Raw genomic sequence first — 23,239 nt, 5'->3', positions numbered from 1 at the left:
ACGGGGGCGGCCACCGTCACAGCACTGCAGGGTGGCAGGGAGGGCATTTGGACGGAGCCCTGAGGTCAGAGGTGACCTGAGCCTGGCCCCACCCCCAGTTCCGAGGCAGGTCTGCTGCTTCCCGTAGGGCCACCCACCAAAGCCTGCAGAGCGGCCGAGGAGTGACCAGGCCCTGCACTGAGGGCCACAGGGGCCAGCCCCAGGACACAGAGAGGGTGCGAATCCGACAGGGGTGCAGGACGCTGGCCTGGCCAGGCACGTGGGTACTCATGGTGAGTGCTCACACCCACCACCACCCGAAGCCCAGCATACCCAAACTCTACATGGGTAGTGCTCACACCCACCACCCGAAGCCCAGTAGACCCAAACTCTACTGCCGGGAGGTGCTGATGACAGACCTGGAGACCCTTGGGTCTCGGCCCCTGTGGCTCCGGCCCAGCAAGGGGACTCCAGGAGGGCTGGGCTGCTGGTTCTAGAGACCAGGCCTGACACACAAGCACAGATGTGAGCACCCACGAGCATGCACATGCACACACAGACACGGGCAGAAACACCAGCCTGGAGAGAAAGGATGCACTTTCATGTTTAACAAAATAAATTAAATATATGGGGCTTCAGCTCAAACTCTACATAAAATTACAGAGATCTGGGGCCACCACGACAGTGGGGTGGGGGGTGGTGCCTGGCCTGGACGGGGTGCAGGCATCAGCGTGGCTGAAAGACCAGGCGGGTCCCGGGCCCCAGAAGAGAGCACAGTCCCTGCAACCCAGCCCTCCCTCCATCATTATTAATATTATCTTCATTTCTTAAATATAAATACCAAGGCTCCTTCTCGCTGGCAGGGGGAGAATGCGGTGGGAGTGCCATGGGCTCCAGCCTCTCAGGCTTGGGGCTGCTGTGCCCCCAGCCCCAGCCTACAGCAGTAGGGGACTCCTGGACACCCAAGACAGGTGGCAAAAATAGCCGCGAAGGCCAGGCGAGGGCAGAGGCGGGCAGGGGTGGGGGAGTGACGGTGGAGCAGGGAGAGTCCTTCATCAACTATGAGCCTCACTGCACACGCACTGCGGGCCTCGCAGCACACCCTCTGAAAAGCACCTCAGTCCGCATGCGTCCAGGCAGCGTATCTGCACATGTGTGTGCGTGTCTGGACAGCATATCTGCTCGTGTCCAGGCAGCATATCTGCGCATGTGTGTGCGTGTGTCCAGGCAGCATAACTGCACACGTGTGTGTCCAGACAGCGTATCTGCATGTGTGCGTGTCCGGACAGCATAACTGCCTGTGTGTGTCCAGGCGGCCTGTCTGCGCATGTATGTGTGTGTGTCGAGGCAGCATTTCTGTGCGTGTATGTGTGTCCAGGCAGCATACCTGTGCATGTGTGTGCGTGTGTCCAGGCAGCATATCTGTGCATGTGTGTGCGTGTGTCCAGGCAGCATATCTGTGCATGTGTGTGCATGTGTCCAGGCAGCATATCTGCGTGTGTCCAGGCAGTATATCTGCACATGTATGCATGTGTGTGTCGAGGCAGCATATCTGTGCATGTGTGTGATGTGTCCAGGCAGCATATCTGCGTGTGTGTGTCCAGGCAGTATATCTGCACGTGTATGCATGTGTGTGTCGAGGCAGCGTATCTGTGCATGTGTGTGATGTGTCCAGGCAGCATGTCCATGTATGTTCTGGCATGTCTGTGTGCATGTGCATGCATTTGAGCAGCATATCTGTGTGTCCAGGCAGCATGCCTGCGCATGTGCACGCATGCGTATGCGTTCCGGGAGCATGTCTGCGTGTGCCCGTGTTCAGGCAGCGTGTGTGCGCATGTGTGTGTATACATGCATCCAGGCAGTGTGTGTCTGTGTGTGTGTGTCCAGGGGCTATGCCTCACACAGAGCGCCCGGGGTGCTGGCCATTCCTCCTCGCCACGGGTCCGCCTTCGTCTGCAGCACCGTCCTCCAGCCTCCCAGCCTGCCTGTCTGGCCGGCCCCATGCGCCCACCGCAGAGGCAGTGCCATCTAGCACTGATAGTGGATGTGCTGGTGGACCTTGCCCTCCACGTGTGAGTGTGTGTGTGAGTGTGTGTGTGTGTGTGTGTGGATGTCTGTGTAGACTTTGGGGTACAACTTGGGGCCAGCAACTGGGCCTGGGCCCAGCAAGTGCTGGGGGGCTGCTGGAGACCCATGCTCCTCACACAGCCCCACACCGGGGCCAGCGCTGAGGGCGGCCAACGTGGGAAGGTCCTTGTCTCCACTGCGGTCACGGGCTGTCCCTGGCTGGCGGTGCCCAGGCACGGGAGGGGCAGGAGTGGGGGTGCATGGCTTCTTCTTGGCCTGGCAAAGCCACAGGAGCACGGTGCCCAGGATGAAGACGGCGCCGGCCGGGATGCCGATGACCACGGGCCATGGCAGGCTAGTGGCCGAGGACGAGGAGGCCACAGGTGGCCCTGGCGGTTTTGGGTCTGCAAGAGTGAGAGGAAAGGAGGTGGCGAGGGGAACGCCGGCACAAAGACCAGAAGAGTACCCCAGACCCATCCCGAGGGCTATGGAGACGGCACCCCTGGGCTGCCCTCCCTTGGCAGATGACCCAGCCTGTACAGCCCAGGAGGGAAGGGTGGGGTCCCACCCGGTGGGTGGGATGCGGGGCCCAGGGGGCAGGTCCGGGCACCAGCATGGCGTGGCGTGGTGGCCGCGCACCTGGCAGCACAGTGAGGAAGGCGCTGCGGAAGCTGTAGCCCATGGTGTTGGCGCCCAGGCAGATGTACATGCCCGCATCGTCCTGGCGGGCGCGGGTGATGAGCAGTTTATTGAGGTAGGAGCCATCGGGCCGCGACCACACGTCGCCTGTGGGCAGCACCACGAACTTCTGGCCACCCACATCGATGGTGGAGTTGTGGCGGCCCTCGGCGCCGTACTCCACACGCTTCAGCCACTGGATCACCGGCTTCACGTCGCTGCGCACCTTGCACTGGAAGGACGTAGTCCCCCCGAAGTCCACCGTCGTATTCACGGGGTGCGTGCCTGTGAGCACGGGCTTGGAGCGGGTCCGCTCTGTGGGAACACGGCACGTGGGCATGGTTCCTGGGCCCCGCCAGACTCTACCTGCTAGCACCCCAGGGCCCACCAGCACCCCCAGCCCACCAGCCCCCAGACCCCACCAGCGCCCCCAGACCCCACCAGCACCCCCTGCCCACCAGCCCCCAGATCACTAGCCCCCAGACCCCACCAGCACCCCCAGCCCACCAGCCCCCAGACCCCACCAGCATCCCTGGTCCACCAGCTCCCAGATCTCCAGTCCCCAGACCCCACCAGCACCCCCGGTCCACCAGCCCCTAGACCACCAGCCCCCAAACCCCACCAGCACCCCCGGCCCGCCAGCGCCCCAGGCCACACTCACGGATCACATCCACCTTGTAGGTGGCGTTGATGGCGCCCGCGCGGTTCGACACACGGCAGGTGTATTTGCCGCTGTCCTCCGGCCGCAGGTTCTTCAGGCTCAGCGTCCACTTCTTCTTCCTGGGCTCGGCGGCCTCTGGGCGCGTCAAGGCCTGGTCGTCCTTCATCCACGTGATGTCGGGCCGAGGGTGCCCACTGGCCACGCACTTGAGCCGCACGGAGCTGCCCACAGGCCGTGCAATCACCCGGCGCCTCATCTTGGAGGGCTGTGTGAAGCGTGGTTGCGCTGTGGGGTGGGGCGGCATGGAGGTCAGAGGATGGGGAAGCGGCCGAGGGGCCAGGACAGACACCCCCCACCCTGGCAGATGGCAGTCCCCTGCTCACCCCACTGCTGGCTGGCGGGGTCCTCTTGACCCCCAGAGGAGCTGTCGGGGCCCAGGCTCTCCTTCCCTGGGCTAATGTCATCTGCAGAGAAACGGAGGTGCACAGGGAGGGCAGGTGAGGGGGGCCCTGAGGAGCACCCCCAACTCTCCCATGGCCTCTAGTGCCCCCAGCCCCAGCCAGGACAGTCCTGGACACCCAGGCAGGGGGCTGCACTACACACCCACAGCCCAGAATCCCAGGGACAGCTGGGCAAGGGCCGCTGGCCCACACTAGGCGCAGGTGATCCTGACGGGTACGGGTGGGGCTGGAGGGCTGGCCCCCACTCTGGCTCCGGGGGGTCTGCAGGCCCTGGGGAGGAGGGAGCCGGGCCCGGCCAGCAGCTGCGGTAACCCTAGCCTACATCAAGGGGCCAAGGGCTGGTGAACAGACGAGACTCTCATACCTCTCGGTCATCGTTGCCTTTGAAAGGACTGTGGGGTGGGGGTGGGGGGACAGCCACAGTTTTCCCATTCCACACAATCTGGAGGGGCAGGGCGTGCTGTGGAATGTCCCCTCCATCCACCCTGTGACAGCCGCTCCTCCACTGAGCCCAGGACCAGGCTGTCTCAGGCCGCACCCCCAGACCCTGCCGGGGCCTGGGCCAGCCTCCTGCATTCAGAAACGGGCCAGCCCAGCTCCAGGAGCTCCACCGGAGGGCCCCACACCCAGGAGCCCAGCAGAGCAGGCGGGGTGCCTGGTCCCTAGGTATGGAGGGTGTGTCTCTGGACACCTGTCCAAGCCCCGCACCCAGGCCCCAGGCGCAGAAGAGAACAGAAAGGCCAGGCATCCCCGCGGCTCCTCTGAACTCCGAAACCTGAGCCTCAAAGTCACAGCCGACGGCCGGCACACCCTGCCAAGGCCTCGGGCCCCAGCCCTTCTGTGGGACCATGGCCTGCGGCTCCCGGCCGCTGCCCTCCGCCCGCTGCCCGCCGCCCTCCGCCCGGAGGAAGGCCCAGAGGCTGGAGCCTGATGGGGACAGGAGCCTAGCCTGGGGGATGGTGGCAGAGGTGCAGTCAGCAGAGGGAGGGCAGGGCGCCGAAGGAAGGCTTTCTGCCCGGGGCTGGCTGACTCTCAGGCCCCAGGTGTGTCCCTGTCCGCCCTCCTGCATGCCCCTGCCTGGCTCCAACCCAGCCCATGACCTCTGACCGCAGCAGCGACTAACCCAGCACGACAAGGGTGTAGTTGACGCTCAGGCTGCCAAAGCCGTTGGTGGCCTTGCACACGTACACGCCGGCATCCTCCCGCTCCACCTGCTTCACCTTCAGCCCCTGGGGGAGCACGCGGAAGCGGCTCCAGCCGCTGTGGATGGTGCGGCCGTCCTTGGTCCACATGGTCAATGGTGGTGGATCCCCCTCCACAGGGCACTGCAGCCGCACGGTGCGGCCCAGCCGGGTCACCTGCCGTGGGACCACCTTGTCCGCCATCCTGGGAGGGCCTGCGGGTGGGTCCAAGGAACAGTCAACGAGGAGGGGCTTGGGGTCCAGAGCCAAGGGGGATCGAAAGGGGACCCATGGCCCAGCACAGACCTCAGGCCTGAGCTCCACCTGGGTCGCCTGCCCAAGGTGAGTAGAGGGGCCCAGGCACAGTGCCCCCGACCCAGGCCTCAGCTGCCTACATGCACCAAAGCCCCTGAGTACTGGCCCACTGAACACCACGTCAGCAGCCTCTCACGGCCGGGGCGGCTCTGTGGTCCCAGAGGCCGGCTCTTTGAGACGTGAGAGGGGAGTAGGGTCCCCAGAGGATGCAAAACAGCTATGCTTGGTAGCCCTCAAAACCCACCAGCCAAGAGGGCAGGGGCTCCTCCTGGTCACACAGGAAGCAGCTGTATACCCTAGGTCAGAGGGGACAGCGGCCCCCCAAGGACAAGGGCGGCAGGGGGATGGGGGCCCTGGTGGGTCCCAAAGAGGCTCCAGGCCCCTCACCCAACTCCCACCCAACCAGCAGCCCAGGGCCCAGCCGGGCCTGGACACAGGCCAGCGACCCCACAGCTATCCACACGCAATCAGGCACAGCAGACCGCCTGCGCACGGGCACTGTGTGGATGAGAGTTTGTGCAGCACCCACGTCTCTGTCAGTATCAGACCTGAGTTCAGGGACCACAGATGCCCAGGTCTGTCTGCCCACCCCAAGGGCCCTACCCTGCCAGGCACCTTAGCCTTGAGGGGGCATGACCCCAAGGCCCCAGGGTCAGAGGGCAAGCCTCTGGAGCGACAGTAGCTGGGGCTGGCCATGGGCACTGCTGGATCCTGTCTGGCTGGCAGCCCCGAGGCTGTACCTGGCAGCCGGTATGTCCCCCCACTGCCTGTGAAACCCACAGGAGCAGACAGGCTGCAGCTCCACATGGCCACTCACTCTGTCCCACCCCACGTGGAGAAGCCAAGTCCTCCTTTCCTGGCAGAAAGAAACCCACCCCGTCCCCTGCCCGGGTCCCCACCCCACCCCGTCCCCTGCCCGGGTCCCCACCCCACCCCGTCCCCTGCCTGGGTGCTTCTGAGCTGGAAGGCAGGGCCAGGGCCCTGTTTGTGTGTGACCGGCCCCAGTGGGCAGTGCCTAGCCAGCCGGGAAGATGAGCCTGGAACACACAGACCCTGCAGGCCTCAGAAACTCAGAGCACCGCAGGGCCTGCGCCTGGATGGAGCTCCTGGGAGAGGAGGGCCCCGCACGCCCCACTCCCCACGTGCTGCTCCCAAGTCCTGCAGCAGCAACTGCAGCCCACTCACTGCTCTCTGCATCTGAGAGGTGGCCACAGGCACCCCACGGTTCCCAGGGCACCTCTGGCCAGCCCATGGGTGACAGTGTCCCTCCCGAACTGCAGCCACTGCTGTCTGGGAGTGTCCAGGCTGGGTGCAGAGACACCAAGAGGCAGCAGCTGCTCCAAGCCATCTCGACAGTGCCTGGGGCCGCGTGTTTCTCCAACACGCAATTAACAGTGGCCCCGTGACGTCTCCCACCGGCGTCTTCAGACACTCAGGTAGCAGCTCCCAATCTCACCCCCCAGGTCTGGGGACAGGGACCCCCACAGAGAATCCCTATCACCTCTCTGGAGGCCTAATCAGCGCTGATAGCACAGGGGGCACGGCCCAGGGCCTCCGGGTTCTGATCCCACAGGCATCATCGGCCGCTGGGGCTGGGCATGGAGACATGGAGCCTCCCCACTGTGACCAGAAACACAAAGGGTGGGCTGAGGCTCTGGAGGGAGGGATTCTTCCCAGCCCAGGCCCACCCGGCCCACAGCAGTCCCTGGCCTCTCTGAGAAAACATGTGGGGGTCTCTCCTCTGACCTGTATCTCTCCCTCAACTCAGGACCCTCCCACCCTGGCCATGGGCCCCAGCCCTGAAGCCCCTCCTTCCCTACCCTCCCTGTAACCCCCCAGAGAGGAAATGAGATGGCGGCTGTGGGGGCTGCCAGCCCACCTCCCCCTCAGTGTGGTTCTGTAAGCTGCCCAGGGCTGGGGGCAGCTCTGGCAAATGTGTCCCGGGGAGGAAGGGGCTGCAGGGCCCACAGTACAGGGAACTCCTGACCCCTTCCCAGCCTGCCCAGGTCCCAGACCCACCCCAGGTTGACCCCACCAGCACCTGTCGCTGCCCGAACTCCCACCACCCACAGGGCCTCCGGGATCAAGAGGGAGTGGCCAAGGCCCCTGCCCAGCCCAGCTCCTGTGGCCCACAGCCTGCAGGGGTACCTGGGCCTCCTGAGGGGCTACCTGGGCGCAGGTCTCACACGTGCAAGCATGTTCATCTATGCACATGAGTGCCCACCCACACAACTGCCCAGAAGGAGCAAGAGAGCAAGTGCCCGGCCCTGTCCTGGGTGGGGGCACACGGACCCAGCCCCCCCATCTCGGGAGGGAGCCCCCCTCAGAGGCTGAAAGCCCCAGCTGCACTTTGGGAAGGGGCTACCTCCGGCCCCAGCCCCCACCCTGCCCCAGGCAGACACAAGCAAGGCTTGGGGAGGTAAAGGCCCCCACAGGCATGCGGGAGGTGCGGGATGACAGGCACAGACAGGGAGGCGGGACCCCCGCCCATGGTCACTGCTGAGAAAGGGGGCAGAGCCAAATGACTGCCGGCTGGCCGGAAGCGTGGCCCCCGAGGCCGGCCTGCAAGTGCTGTAGGCACGGCTGGAGGCAGCCAGTCCAGAGGAGCCAGCCTTATCCTAAAGCAAACAGCCTCCCTCCGTCCCCCTCACCAGGCCCATCCCACCCCCACCTGGGCTCCCTGGACACCCTGCTGTTGCAGGCCCAAGACCCCCGCAGGAGGGCCTGACCAGGAGGAAGCCCAGCCCCCCAGATTCCTGGGAAATGAGCGTGCCAGGACAGCGGCCTGGGCTTTATGTTTAGGCAAGCCCACACCACCTGGACGGGCGTCCAACCCACGCAGCCTATGGGGAAACTGAGGTAGGACCTGAGGGCACAGGTACCTGGTGGGGAGACTGGCCGCCTCGCACCGCAGCCAGGAAGAAATACAGGGAGCCAGCACCGGGGCTCTGCTGGGCATGACATTGGCGCCGTGCCACCTCCAGGGTTTGCACCCCGCCAAGATGCCCCCCAGCCTCCTCCTCCAGAACAGCCCCTGCCCTGCACACACTTGGCCACAGTCAAGAGGCCCCCAGCACAGGCAGGACACCAAGGGCCACGTGGGAGCCAGACATGAGGGTAAACTGAGTCTGAGACAGGGCCTCACTGCTGTCAGGTATAGAGGACTAGACTCGGAGGCGGTGGGCCAAGAAGGGGGATGCCACCAACCCCTCCCACCCCGCCACCCCTGCCCAGCTGTAAAAAACACAACTGGGGAAGGAGGAGGAACAGGGGCTTCCCACAGCAGCAAGGCCCAGAGAGGCCGCCCTGCCCACACGCTTTGTCACACACACACTATCCCCAGACACAGAGACTCCTCTTTCCCAGGGCCCAGGAAGGGTGGAGGTGGGCAGGCCCTGGGATGGAGGGGAGGAAGCTGCAGTCCGGAGGGACAGAGGCAGGACCCCCTGCGGCCTGCCCCTCCCCGTCTTCACAGGCCCTCAGATCAGCTCCCCACACCTGCCTCATCTGGAGTGCCCTCTCCGACGTCCCTCACCCCGCAGCTCCTCGGGGTCTCCAGTATCTCTTCTGGAATGGCCCGTCCTGGCCACATGGTCCAAACCCACACCCAAGCCCCTCTCCCGTGCTCGCGGTGTCCCGAGGCCTGGCATACAGCAGACACTCGGTGGGCATTTGTAGGGAGAATGGCAGGGGGGTGGTGGCCAGCCAGGGCAGGTACAGAGGATTCATGGCCAGGGCTGCCCAGCTTCCCTCCTGAGGCCACGGCAGCTCCTCCCCATGGGGCCTGGCTCCCACAGGGAGCAAGGAGGGGGTGCTCCCCAGAACACAGCCCTCAGCGTAAGGAGAGGCGCCCAGGCACAGACACACGTGCAGTGTTATGATCCCTCTGTCACGAGCAGACATGAGCTGGGACCAGGAAACGGCCTCCTCTTACTTTCCAGTGTACCTGCACCTCCCAGGATGCCTCTATAGCCCAAGCCAGTGGTGTCCGCCCCTCTACAGAGCCCGGGGCAATGCTGGCCCCGGTCGGACAGGACTCCTGACCCAGTGGGGACAACGGGGGCTTCCTGAGGAAGGAGCGTCCACCGCAGCAGGGGCAGATGCTAGCTGACAACATGGCAGGGTGTGGCGTCCGTGGGGACAGACCAAGCCACGGTGCGCCAGGGAGGGAGGGGCAGGTGGAGCTGACCGCTGAGGGGCCGGCTGTGTGGTCCCCTCAACCCTAGCCCTGACCGGCCAACCCTAAGTTCCCCGCATGGAGGGGCTGGACCAAGAGTGGCCTGGCAGCCAAACGGGGCCAGAGTGGAGCGAGGATGCCTGGGAACTGGGGGGCCCTGCATGGCCCCGAGTTTCCAGCTGGAGGAATTCTCTGGCCTGGTCAGGGACCTGGCCATGGGGTGCAGGTGGCCAGGCCCCATGTCCTCCTGGAGAAGCTGAGTGGCCTGGGGAAGGGGGCTCACCTTGACCAGAAGGGAGGGTAAGGGAATCAGGACACACTGTGCCAGACCCCTGAGGGGGTGCAGAGCCAATCCAGGTGCTGAGCCTTCTGCAGCCGGCAGCCCCCCACCGGTCACCAAGAGGAGACACAGTGCCTCCACCACAGATGGCCACTATGTGGCTGTGCCAGGCCCCCAGGGGCACCCAGGGCAGGAGTGAGTGGGAAACTCCAGAGTTAGTGCCAGGGCCCGATCCCCTCCCCAGGAAGCCAAATGCAAGAGCGGCCGCCCCCAGGAGCCACAGCACAGGTGACCGCTACACAGCCTGCTGCCCATCAGGTGCCAGGGCCAGGCTCTCCTCCAGCCTGGGACGCCCAGGCACACGCATGTGCACCCGCATGCACAGACCCAGGACACACACAGTACCAGCTAGCCAGGCGGCCCTCAGGGAGCAGACCCAGAGGATGTGCGGGGACCTGGGGGCCTGCAGCACAGGCGGCTACCCCACAAGCTGTGCCCCACCACGCTGCCCAGCCCTGGGCACCCAGCGAGTCAGCAGGCTGGGAGGCCTCCTCTGGAAGCCTTGAGGTGGAACCTTCTGCAACCCCAGCCCCAGGGCACTATTCCCCCTTCTTGACACGCCAGGGCACAGGGCGGGCACCAGAGCATTGTGAGGCGGTGCCACGCCCTGAAGAGAACCTTGCACAGTGCTGAAACAGGCAAAGATTCCTCCGTAGCCATCCCAGTCCAGACCTCTCCAGGCCCGGCCCGGTTCATGCCCCCACCCCCACCTCAAAACCCCAGCCTGCCTGGCTGCAGTCCCCAGGCCTCCCCTGCCCGGAACTCCCCAGAGGGGCTCTGCCTGAAGACCTTAGCAGCCCTTCCCCACTTAAGAAGCATCAACAAGAACATTTCCTGATCCCAGAACCCCCGAGGCCAGAGATCAGGGGTGAGCTGATGCTCTGCCCCCTGCCAGGGCTCTTGGCCCCCTGGTGGGGCTGCCGTGACCACTGAGCAGCCCAGGCACACTGGGCACCACCACCAGGCCAGGGGCCCTTGCTCCCACTCACATGGCAGACTTCTCAAGGACAGGGCTGGGGACAGGAGGGCACTGGGCCTGTCCACTACAGCTCCCCAGGCCCCTGCAGGCCACAGGGCACAGCCACCCAGCCTCTCTGGGACACACAGTGATGCCCTGGGGTGTGGTACTGTGCTCCAGACCAAGCCCTACGGTCACCACTGGGGACAGGGCAGGAAGGTTACAGGGAATGAGGAGGGGCCCAAAGCCACTGGCTGGTGGGCCTGGACAAAGCTCCCCAGGGACCCCGTGCTCCTGGGGCTCACAGTCTTAGTAGCCCAGAGGGTGTCACTGTGCCCAGCGGGCCCCATGCCGCACACCAGGGCAGCAGCCCGGCTCCCTCCTCCCTGTCACTGCTCAGCCAATGTTCACTCCTCAGCCCCTTCACAGCACCAGGCAAGAAGAAAAGTGGTTGGGCTTTCTGCCAAGATGGGCGGCACCCCCTGCCCCACACAGGGACAATGTCCTAGAGGGAGACCCCCACTCACGCTGACTTGCTCCAAGGGGACTGGTACCCACCTCTCCTGTTAGGCCTGCCCTGGCCCATGAAACCCCTCCTCTCCCATCCCCTGCTTCACTCTACCCCAGCCATCTTGGACCGTGGGCCCTGGCGCTGTGGCCCACCTTGGAGCCGCCTGCAGAGGGCAGCCAGACACCCTGGGGCTTGACCAGCAGCTCCAGGGATGGCTGCCAGGGAGAGTGGCAGGCAGGCAGGCAGGGAGGGCAGCCCTAGAGGAGGCCTCTGGGGAAAGGGGTGTGGGCACACCTCTCCCTCCTGTGCTGACCCACCCGCTGAGGCTGTCACCTGGATACACCAGGCCTGGAGTCACCGGCAGAGGCCCAGATGGGGCAAAGGAGTCCACCCTGGGCCAAGAAGCAAGCTCAGGCTGCAGAGAGGGCCAGCATGCAGCAGTCGGGGGTCCAGCCTGTGGGCACAGCCCGCCTCTCCCAGCGCGGCCATGGTTCCTGAGCCAGGGCTGGGCAAGCCAGGGGCTGGAGGCCACGGCTGGGGAAAAACCAACATTTCCCCTCGACAGGGCCGCAGCGCGGGGCCTGCGGCTGAAAGGGAGCCCGGAGGCCCATTGATTCCCGCACAATGGATAAAGGAGTCTGCGGTCGGCGTTTCCAGGCCCAGCCAAAGGCGACTTTGTTCACTGCTCCCTCCCTCCCCCAAGGGGACAGTGATTTATTTTCCCTTCCAGGAGTGGGGCCCCGAGATGGAAACGGGGCGGCTGGCCCGATTCCCCACCTTGCAGGGGCTGGGCCCAGCTCCCACACGTCCACCTCAGCCCGCTACACACTGGCCAGTCACTGCCTGGAAGGGCTTGGGGTGAGGGAGGAGGGCCCTGAGGCCTGGCTGGGGGCCGAGGTCAGCACCGTGCACCCACGGCTATTGCTTCCCCGAGTCACACACCCTTCAGACTCCTGCCCTCACAGGGAGCCAACCCTGACCAACGCCACCCCCCAGGCATGGGGCACCCCTGGACAGGCACCCTGCCCACCTGGGTCAGGGCTCAGCTTGCCCACAGCAGCTGGCCGGGTGCAGAGGAGAGGGGAGTGGCCTCCTAGGCAGGCCGCTCAGAGCTGGTCCCCAAGGCCATGCTTGCAAAAGTTCAAAGGTGGCACTTCTCAGAAAGCCCTGAAACGACTTCCTTCAGAATTATTCGTAAAAGGTATTTCATCCACAAACTCTCAAGTTCCCACTGTGAGAAATAAAAGGGAAAGGGAGAAAGCCAATTCCTATCTTTTTTCAAATTGGAAAAAAAAAAAAAAAAAAGCAGTTTTTAGACAAATCCACCAAGATTGTGAAACTTTGGGAAAAGAGGAACTTTTAAAATATGATCCGAGTCTAGCGATGTGCCGATTCCAGAACTTATGACCTAGCGGGAAATGGCTTTTCAAAAACAACCCAAACCCTCTGCATGCTGGTCCTTGGCCTAACGAAGGTGCACAGTGGGCTGTTCAGAGCAGGAGAAACACACTTGGATGGACCTGGCGCCCTAGTCCATGCTAGGAAAATCAGCACAGTCCGGAAGAACCTCCTCCCCACCTCCACCCAAACCACAGAGGCCCCTGCCCTTGGAAAGCCACTCAATCTCAGCTCCACAGTGCCGCCAGGGCCTTTGCCACGCAAAGCCAGGGCTGGATATCCTCGGCCCCAAGGCCGCAGCTGAGGAGGACGAAAGCGAAGGGGGTGGCCGCTGGGGTGTCTCCACGAAGAGGCGGGCTCTGCCACCCACTGCCATGGGTGACCGCGGCCATCCACCAGTCAGCTTCAGCCCCAGCCACCGACCATGGCAGGACAGAGGCCTCCAGAGCCTCCCTGGCCGAGTGGACAGAGGACAGGCAGGTGCAGGGATGGGGGAGGCCAAACAGATCAAAGAGAATGCAAGCCCAGGCCACTGGCGGTGGTGGGGGCTCGCCCAGTATGGCCTGAGTGCCCACACAGCCCAGGACGCTGCCGGGCCCTCAGAGCAGCCGCTCAGCCAGGCCCATGTGGGCAGGAGGGGGGTGGGGGGGTGCTGTGGCATAAGGCCCACCTGGCCGCCGCCCGCCATCCAACACCCGAACGTGCCCATATAAGGCCAGGTTGGATGCGGCGCACTTGCTGGGCGGCAGGGGAGGGGTGCGAAGCCTCAGGACTGGTGGACACAGCGCGGACAATCCTGAGTGGTCAACACACCCAAAGGGCCGGCCTGGCCACAGGTCCCGCCTAGCCATGGGGGCAGCCAGCGCTGTGCCCGGATCCTGGAACATGGCGGGCATGAGTCTGCGGGGTCACATCACCCATCGGCTCCGGATGCCCTTGCTGGAGCCGGGTCCCGTGGCATGGCTGCCACTTAGCTATCAGTGGCGTGAGGACGTACCAGGCCGGTACAGCGGGTGCCCACAGGCACACAGTCCTGGGGTGCGTCCCGGCTCTGGGGACTTGTCCACACAGCCGCCCTGCACTGCCTGCCTGGGGCTGGGCAGGCCCAGGGCACACAGCTAGGTCTGGTGTGTGCCCAGTGGCTGGGACACTGGGGGTCTGAGGGTCAGTTTCAGTCCCAGACACCCAGTATATCACCAATATCTCTCATAGCCCATCCTGGCCTCCATGGGGGTCTCTGCAGGTTCCCAGAGTCCTAGTTGGGTCCACTGTGGCCACAAACCGCCCACTCCCCAAGAATCCACAGGTGATCAGCTGCCCTGGACTGCAGGTAGGAGGGTGAAAGTGTTTGCAAGACCAGAAGCATGTCCTGGGGGCCAGGGCTAGAGCCCACCTGGCCAGCAAGCACAAGTGAAAGGGACTCCTCCGGCCAGCTGGGGGAGGCCGCCTGGGCGCTGTGGACAGCCCATGGGTGAGGGGACCCTGGAAGGAAGGGGGCCTGGCGAGCGGGGCGGCAGGGGCGGGGCATGGCGCGTGCCAGGCGGGCACTGTGGCAGGGTTCAGGGCCGGGCGGGAAGGGGGCGGCGCTGGCGGAGGCCAGGCTGGCTGGGCTGGGCGCCAGAACTCACCTCGGGCGGCGGCGGCCGGCGGGAGGGCCCCCAGCAGCAGCGGCGGCAGCAGGAGCAGCAACGCGGGACTCGGCGTCATCTCGGTCTGTCCGGACCTGGGGGCATTGGGGGCGTCGTCACCAAAGCGTGGAAGTGGGAGACACCGCCCTCCCCGGTCCTGGGCCGCGGGGATCAGGGGTCTGGCCCCACTTCCCCGACAGGCCCTCCCCGCCCGCGCTCCAGGCGGAGGAAGCCGCGGCGGGGAGAAGCTGTGGGTATCAAAGGCAGACAAAGGGTTTACACTAATTACCGGGCTCCCCCGCTGCCCCCCCTCCACACACCGTCTGGATTCCTGGCGCTTGTAACTCCGGCCCTGCCCGCAGGACACACAACACCCAGCGCCCCGCAGATAATCGCCTGCGCCATTAGCGGACAAATTTGCGCTGGGGGGGCCCACGTGGGGCGCGGGGGCGGGGACGGGACAGGCCGGGGGCCCGCAGGAGCGGCGGCGGCGCGCGTGACCCGTGCCCAGCTGGGGCTCCGAACCCTCCCCTCCCCGCCCCGGACCCCCGCCCTCCCCCGTCTGCCCACCTGGGGTCGCGGCCGTGCGCCGGGATCTCACCTCGGCGGGGGCTCGGCGTGCGGGCGGGCGGCGGGGTCAGGGCCAGGCCCGCGGCGTGCGCTCCGCGGTCATCGCCGCCCCGGGCGCCGCATCCCGCCGCCCCGCGCCCCCGGGCCCGGCCTCGGGGCGGGGCGGCGCTACCTGGGCGCGGGAGGCTCGGGCCGGGTCGGAGTCCGGGCTCGGGCGCTCAGGGCGCGGGGTCCCAGACCAGGCAGGCGGCGGGGACGAGTCCGCAGGGCCGGGGGCTTGGGCCGGAGTCCCGGGGCGGCGGGGCGAGGGGCCCGGGGCGCTGCGCCGCGAGGCGTCCTTCCCTGCGGGGCTTTGTCAACTCTCCCGGAGCGAGCGCCGAGCCCGGACCCCGGCCCGCCCCCGGCACAACTTCCGGCCAATCCGCGCGCGCCGGCCCGCCCCGTGCCCCGCCCCGCCGCCAAACTTTTCCCCAATCCGCGCGCGCACGCCGCCCCCGCCCCGCCGGGCTCCGGGCCTTAACCCTCGCGGTGCGGACGTCCCCGCCGGCGGGCGGGCGGCTTCCCCGGGTCCGGCCCCGCCCCCGCCCCCGCCCCGCCCCCGCCCGAGACTCGCCGCGCCCCCGGCCCCGCCCGCGCGCCCTTGGTCCCCGCAAGCTCCCAGGAGCGGCCGAGGGCCGCCGCGTCCTCACCACACCTGCGCCCGCGCTCGCCCGGTCGGGTCCCCAACTCTCGGGACACCTTCGCGACCCCCAGAGCAGGCTCCGGCCCTGCCCGCAGCCCCTCTGCGCAGCCCCGTGCCCGGCCTAGACCGCTCTCTGGTTGCTCAGAATGGGGCGGACGGGACGGCCGCGGGCGCTCCGAGGCCTCCAGGTCTGCGCCCCGGGGTGGTCTTCGGGAGCAGAAGGGAGAAGCAGGGCCTCGCCTAGCCGGAGCTGATGTGGACGGGGTAGGCGGGGACGGCCGTGGCGATGCAGGCAGGGGTCCTTTCCGGGGCGCTTGGGTTACCTCGTTCCCTTGGCCATAGGTATGTTCCCACCCGAGGCCTCCCCGCCTCTCACCTGCTAGTGGCGGGAATGACAAGAACATTAATCATCATAATAGACGTCAACATCCGATTTAATCCCCGCTACTGGGCAGGCGGCCCCAGGAGCAGATGAAGAAACGGAGGCGCGGAGAAGACAGCGCCCAGCTCTTCGCGGCTCTTCCTCCACGCGCCTCGCCTGCCGTCCCTGCTCAGAGTCCAGCACGCCGGGTTCCCAGGCCGCACCTCCAACCGCCCCATGGCCTCCCCTCGTCTTGTCTCCCAGTCCTGGAACACAAACCCCACGGCCTGCCCACATCCCGCGTCACACCCTCGACTCCGCGGAGTCACCACCCCAGCACCGCATCTATCCCCCGGAGCAGCCTCTCTTTCTGGGGCCAGAAGCCGCCTCTTCCAGGAAGCCCTCCCAGGAAAGGCTGAAACTGGAGAGGCCTGGCAGCCGGTGTCCCCAGGCCGAGGAGAGCTGGGCGGGGCGTGGGGGGTGCCAGTTTCAGGGTCTGGGACTCCTCAAGGCCCGAACTACCCGGCCATTCCACCCCGCTGGTTCCCAGACCAGCGTCCTCCACCCCAAATCCCGTGTCTGGGCCAACGTGGGCGTCACGAGGGCGGATGGAGGTGCGCTCGGCCCGCCCGTCCTGCCCCTGCTGGCACAGCCGCCGCTCTGCACCCGGGGAAAGGGTCCGGGGACCGCTGCGTGGTCCTCCCGGCAGGAGAACGTCCTGCGCCCCCGCCGCGGCACTGTCCCACAAGGAGCCAGCAGCGCCGGGGCCCACCTGCCGCCCTCCCGGCCGGCTCTGCGGACACGGACAGGTGGGTGGGGCGGTCCCACGCCCGTGGGAGAGCAGCGCTGAACTCCCCGGACGGCTGGCGAGGAGGCAGCGCTCCCACAGGTGTGCGGGCTGCCGGGCACAGGTGCGTGGAAAGGGGACAGGTGTGCGGAAAGGTGACTGCGAGTGTGCAGAGTAGAAGCAGGCAACAGACAGGCCGGCAGGTGCCGGCGCCCGAATGAGGCGGGCAGTGGGAGGGGCATGGGCAGCGGCGCAGCCCCCTGGTGGGCGGGGCCGAGACGTCTGGGCGGGACCAGGGGCGGAGCGGCAGACGGGGCTGGGCGGGGCCCGAGGCGGACGGGGGCGGGGCCGGGATGGGATGGGCGGGGCCTGGCTGGGAGGAGAAGGGGGGCCGGGGAGGGCGGAGGCGGGGCCGGGGTGGGCGGGGCGGGGCCGGGGTGGGCGGGGCGGGGCCGGGGTGGGCGGGGCGGGGCCGGGGACCTTCCGTGCGGGCCCCCGCTGCCCTCTGGCGGTGGCGGCTGTGCTGCAGCTCCCGAGGCGTTTTCCCTCCTCTCCTCGCTCCGCCCACCACGTCCCAGCCCAGGTCCCGTCCCCCGGAAGCCCCCCGCCCCTCGCCCACCTCCGGAACAGGGACTGGGCACTGCTGGCTCCCACGCCCCTTCGGGTCAGGCGGCGCGGAGCGCGGAGCCCAGGGGCCGGCGCAAGCACGTCCTGCCCCTTAAAACTGAAACTTCGGGCGGTCAGCCACCCTCACGGTCTTGGGCCCCATCCTCAGCCAACCCTATGGGGTGACCGCAGGGAGACAGGCTCTTGTAGCCACCTGCCCAGCCCCGGTGAGCTCCTCGCGCGCAGGTTCGCTCGCACGGATCCTCGCTGGCCGCGACAGCACCTGCCCCGGGGCAGGAGACGCGGGACTGGGGGAGAGCCCGTCAGGCCTCACAGAGGCGGCATCTCAGGGACAGCAGGTATAGGGACTGACGGGGACAGGCGGGTGGAGGGGGCTTGGCTGAGAATGGAGATGAAGTAACAGGGGTTGGACTTACACACTCTAAGCTGCAGCAACCAAAAAAACAGACAAATAGATGTAAAAGCAGCACTCAAGGCACTGGGCTCACGAAACCGAGGACCGTGGTGCTGGAGAGAGGGGAACCGACCCAGCAGCGAGGACTGTCCCGCCCACCCCCGGGCACGGTGTAGAGAAAGGGAACTCAGGCAGCCACCTGCGTCTCCCTCAAGTGGGAAGATAGAGGTGGCCAGGCAGGGGGCTGGAGTTCACAGGATCAGAGCCCACGCAAGGCTGGGGATGGTCCCTGTGTCCGGCAGCCAGAGCAGGGAAGCATCGTTAGAGCAGGAAGAAGTTCTCACCTTGTAGTAGGGAAGCATCAACATGAGACTAAATACAGTTCAGGTCCCAACAAACACCACTCAATAACAAGACCCAGAGTCAGATGTGGGGGCTCACACCTGTAATCCCAGAACTTTGGGAAGCCAAGGCAGGCAGACCAGTTGAGCCCAGGAGTTCGAGACTACCTTAGGCAACATGGTGAAACCCCATCTCTACAAAAATCCAAAAAGTTGCCAAATGTGGTGGTGTGTGCCTGTGGCCCCAGCTACTGGGGAGGCTGAGGTGGGAGAATCACGAGCCCAGGGGGCCGAGACTGCAGTGAGCCAAGATCACACCACTGCACTCCAGTCCGTGCGACAGAGACCCTGCCTCAAAAAAAAAAAAAAAAAGGACCATACAGTTTCCAAGTAACTTAATCACATCACAGAAACGAATGCAAATGTATGTGTAGGTCCACAAAAATATCCAGAGCCAAACAAGGTAGAATACAAAATGTTGAATATCCAGTAAAAAAAAAAAAAAAACCCAGGCATGAAAAGAGGCAGGACATTATGACCCGTATGGAGAGATAGGAAAAATCAATCAAAATTGACCTGGGGCCGGGCACAGTGGCTCACGCCTATAATCCCATCACTCTGGGACGCCGAGGAGGGCGAATCACTTCAGATGAGAAGTTCACAAACAGCCTGGACAACATGGTGAAACCCCATCTCTACTAAAAATATAAAAACTAGCCGGGCATGGTGGCAGGTAACCTGTAGCCCTAGTTAGGGGGCTGAGGCAGGAGAATCGCTTGAATCCGGGAGGCAGAGGTTGCAGTAACTGACCTGGAAATGACAAAGGTGACAGGGCAAGTAGAGGACAGCACACACACACTTATGCTGTGATCATATTCCATATGTTGAAGATGCTGGAGGAAAGGAAAGACAATATGTTAAGTAAAGATGGGGGGGAAGCCTCAAATCGAACTTCTGGGGATGAAAAATAGTGTCTGAGAGAGATAATACATGAGATGGGATTAATGGAACACTGCAAAAAAAAAAGGATCAGTGTGGACGGGCGACATGGCTCACGCCTATAATCCCAGCACTTTGGGAGACCAAGGCACTTGGATCACCTGAGGTCAGGAGTTCAAGACCAACCTGGCCAACATGGTGAAACCCATCTCTACTAAAAATACAAAACTTAGGTGGGCGTGGCAGCGCATTCCTGTATTCCCAGCTACTGGGGAGGCTGAGGCAGGAGAATCGCCTCCGAGAGGCAGAGGTTGCAGTGAGCCAAGATCGCGCCACTGCACTCCAGCCTGGCAACAGAGCTAGACTCTCGCAAAAAAAAGGATCAGTGAACTTGAAAACATGGCAATACAAACTGTCCAAATGAAATGGAGAAAAATGACTAGAAAAATGGAAAGAGCATCAGTGAACTGTGGTTCACCTTCAAGTGGTGAAATACAGGTATAATTGGAGTCCCCAAAGGAGAGGAGACAGAGGTTGGGAAAGAACAAAGCTGTTTTCAGATACAGCAAAGTAAAAGAATCACCTGCAGGAGTGTCTAAGGTGTCCATCAAGCAGAAGGAATGTCATACCCAATGGAAAACCGAATCTACACAAAGAAATGAGGAACACCATAAACGGCAACTAAATGAGTGAGTATAAGGAGTGCGTTTCTTTTTTGAGTCAGAGTCTCACTCTGTCGCCCAGGCTGGACTGCAGTGGCATGATCTTGGCTCACCTCAACCTCCGCCTCCCAGTGTAGCAGGACGAGCCGCAGACAAAACTCCTCAGACGCTGGATTAAAGAAGGAAGAGGTTTTTTATTCGGCCCGGAGCATCTTAAGAGCCGAGCTCCCTGAAGAAGAAATACTTGGCTTTTTTAAAGGCTTACAACTTTAAGGGATCCATGTAAAAGGGTCATGATAAATCAAGCAAGCATGGAAAACGTGACGGGGGGCTACAGGCATCAGCTAACAGAACAAAAAGTTTTACAGCGCTTTCTCATACAATGTCTGGAATTTACAGATAACACTAGTAGTTTTGGTCAGGGGTTAATATTATTATTGTTTTAACCACCAGGGCCAGGTGGTGGCGCCAAGGTTGTCTAGCTATTTATCTTACTTCTGTTTCTTTCCAACTTTTTGCTTTCTCTCCCTTCTCCTGTCTTATAACCTAGGGAAAAGGGGAGATGGGGAAAAGCTGGGAAGGACAACAGGAGAAGTGGTGGTCTCATTCTATACCAGGTTCAAGTGATTCTCCTGCTTCAGCCTCTCAAGTAGCTGGGATTACAGGTGCGTGCCACCACACCTGGCTAAATTTTGTATTTTTAGTAGAGATGTGGTTTCACCATGTTGGTCAGGCTGGTCTTGAATTCCTAACCTCAGGTGATCCACCTGCCTTGATAGTCATCTGATTAACGCAAAAATAATGTATTGTGGGGTTTATATCATACGAAAAATTAAAATATGTAACAACAATAGCACAATGTCTGGGAAGGAAAATGGAAATGTAATGTTGTAAGGTTCTTTGACTATATATGAGGTTATATGATATCACTTGAATTTAGTGACAAGTTAAAAATGTATAGTAGGCCAGGTGCGGTGTCTCACGCCTGTAATCCCAGCACTTTGGGAGGCTTAGGTGGGCGGATCATGAGGTCAGGAGTTCGAGACCAGCCTGGATAATATGGTGAAACCCCATCTCTACTAAAAAGATAAAAATTAGCCGGGCATGGTGGCATGTGCCTGTAGTCCTAGCTACTTGGGAGGCTGAGGCAGAAGAATCACTTGAACCTGGGAGGCAGAGGTTGCAGTGAGCCGAGATCGCGCCACTGTACTCCAGCCTGGGTGACAGAGTGAGATTCTGTCTCAAAAAGAAAAAAGAAAAAAAAAGTGTATAAATCTGAAAACAACCATTAAAATAAAGAATTACAGCTAATAAGACAACAAAGGACAGAAATAAAATTTAAAAATTAACCCCCCAAAAAAGCAGAGAAAGAGGGAGAAGAAAAAATGAGATGAGTCAAAGACAAATAGCAAGATGGTAGATCTAAACCCCACCACATTGCCCGGCGCGGTGGCTCACGCCTGTAATCCCAGCACTTTGGGAGGCCGAGGTGGGTGGATCACCTGAGGTCGGGAGTTTGAGACCAGCCTGAACAACATGGAGAAACCCCGTCTCTACTAAAAATACAAAATTAGCTGGGCGTGGTGGCACACGCCTATAATCCCAGCTACTATGGAGGCTGAGGCAGGAGAATTGCTTGAACCTGGGAGGCAGAGGTTGCGGTGAGCCGAGATCGTGCCATTGCACTCCAGCCTGGGCAACAAGAGTGAAACTCCGTCTCAAAAAATAAAATAAATAAAAAATAAACCCCACCATATTGATAATCACATTAAATGTAAACATTCTAAACATCCCACCTAAAAGGCAAAGATTGTCAGATTGGGTAAAAAAAGCAATACCCATCTACACGCTGCCTAGAAGAAACACGCATCAAATATAAAGACACAATTATGTTAAAAGGATAGGGAAAGATGTATCACACTGATACTACTCAAAAGAAATATGGCCAGGCGCGGTGGGATGCCCGTATAGTACCAGCTACTTGGGAGGCTGAGATGGAAGGACCACTTAAGCCCAGGAGTTCATGTCCACAATGGGCAGCATCGTGAGACCTTGTCTGTAATAAAAAGACAAAGAAGGCCGGGTGCAGTGGCTCATGCCTGTAATCCCAGCATTTTGGGAGGTCAAGGCAGGCGGATCACTTGAGGTCAGGAGTCTGAGATCAGCCTGGCCAACATGGCGAAATCCCATCTCTACTAAAAATACAAAAATTAGCCAGGTGTGGCGACACGCGCCTGTAAGCCCAGCAACACCAGAGACTGAGGCAGGAGAATTGCTTGAACCTGGGAGGTGAAGGGTGCAGTGAGCCGAGATTGCACCACTGCACTCCAACCTGGGTGACAGAGTGAGACTCAGTCTCAAAAAAAAAAAAAAAAAAACTACATCGTGATCAAGGGAGGTTCATGCAGAGATGCAAAGCTAATTTGTCAATGCGCTGACCTAGGGTTGTTCACCCAGCACAATGAGACCAATGTCCACACCGAGGTTTGCAGCAGGCGGCAAGAGGGTGCTTCCTTACAGACGCCAAGCAAGGAGGACCAGGGCAGCTCGTGCTTAAGTGCTGGCCTCCCAGATGGCATGCAGGCAAGGGTTTTTAAAGGCAGGGGTAAATTTCAGGAAAATAGAATTCACAGGCAAGACTGTAAATCAAAACATGGAGGTTATACATTGGTTTTGGCCTAAAAGGAGGGATATCTTGAAGGGGTGAGGGGTATTCCAGGTCATAAGTAGATGCAAAGATTTCCTGGGGCTAGGCATGGCGGCTCATGCCTGTAATCTCAGCACTTTGGGAGGCCGAGGTGGGTGTATCACGACGTCAGGAGTTCGAGACCAACCTGGCCAATTGGCTGAAACCCTGGCTCTACTAAAAATACAAAAATTAGCCGGGTGTGGTGGTGCACGCCTGTAATCCCAGCCGCTCAGGAGGCTGAGGCAAGAGAATCACTTGAACCCGGGAGGTGGAGGTTGCAGTGAGCTGAAGTGGAGTCACTGCACTCCAGCCTGGGCGACAGAGCCAGACTCCATCTCAACACCGTCCCCACCTCCGGAAAAAAAAAAAAAAAAAAGAACCACACACACACACACACACAAACTAGCCGGGTGTTCTGGTGCGCACCTGTAATCCCAGCTACTTGGGAGGCTGAGGCAGGAGAATGGCATGAACCCGGGAGGCGGAGCTTGCAGTGAGCTGAGATCACACCACTGCTCTCCAGCCTGGGTGACAGAGTGAGACTGTCTCAAAAAAAAAAAAAAAAAAAAAAAAAAAAATCTGATTTGCAATTAAGGAAGACCAGTTTTGTTTAAAAAGTTGGGGTCAGCAGAAAAGAATGTTAACTCTGGCTCATGGGTGTGGCTCCCTCCAGGCCCCCTTCAGGAAGAAACAGAACAAGAGCAGCAGGCAGAGTTCAGCCCCTGGTTCCCTGTATCTGAGGCCTGCGTGCCGGTAGATCCATTTGGTGGGGGCCCAGGCTTCTGAAAAGTCACTCCAGGACATACTAAGATGCAATCTTGGGTTTCTATGGG

The 23,239-nt window shown here is 62.1% G+C and overlaps 1 protein-coding gene across 6 annotated transcripts; it reads right to left on the bottom strand.

Annotated features, from left to right (window-relative positions):
• Positions 1–559: 559 nt before the first annotated feature.
• FGFRL1 (fibroblast growth factor receptor like 1) lies at positions 560–15,278 on the bottom strand. Of its 6 annotated transcripts, none has more exons than XM_078002835.1 (7): positions 14,925–15,278; positions 14,355–14,602; positions 4,970–5,242; positions 3,769–3,849; positions 3,386–3,670; positions 2,686–3,039; positions 560–2,450 (listed from the first exon to the last, which is right to left on the bottom strand). In XM_078002835.1, exons 2-7 carry the CDS (start codon positions 14,431–14,433, stop codon positions 2,008–2,010), a joined length of 1,515 nt encoding a protein of 504 aa, XP_077858961.1. In that variant the 5' UTR covers positions 14,434–14,602; positions 14,925–15,278; the 3' UTR covers positions 560–2,007. The 6 variants fall into 6 exon arrangements, with proteins under 6 accessions (XP_077858961.1, XP_077858959.1, XP_077858962.1 ...); XM_078002833.1 differs by having other exon boundaries at positions 14,355–14,449; XM_078002836.1 differs by having other exon boundaries at positions 14,956–15,278.
• Between the last annotated feature and the right edge of the window lie 7,961 nt (positions 15,279–23,239).

Source organism: Macaca mulatta, chromosome 5 (assembly GCF_049350105.2).
Source record: "Macaca mulatta isolate MMU2019108-1 chromosome 5, T2T-MMU8v2.0, whole genome shotgun sequence".
NCBI classification, from domain to species: Eukaryota; Metazoa; Chordata; class Mammalia; order Primates; family Cercopithecidae; genus Macaca; species Macaca mulatta.
Note: the sequence above shows the minus strand (reverse complement) of the source record. Positions and strands in the feature narration are given on the sequence as shown.

Excerpts from the sequence above, each read along its gene's own strand:
- FGFRL1 (XM_078002835.1), bottom strand. The coding sequence starts at position 14,433 with ATGACGCCGAGTCCCGCGTTGCTGCTCCTGCTGCCGCCGCTGCTGCTG. Across the intron at positions 5,243-14,354 it reads GCCGGCCGCCGCCGCCCGAG|GCCCTCCCAGGATGGCGGAC; the intron begins GTGAGTTCTGGC and ends ACCCACCCGCAG. Across the intron at positions 3,671-3,768 it reads CCCCGCCAGCCAGCAGTGGG|CGCAACCACGCTTCACACAG; the intron begins GTGAGCAGGGGA and ends CCCACCCCACAG.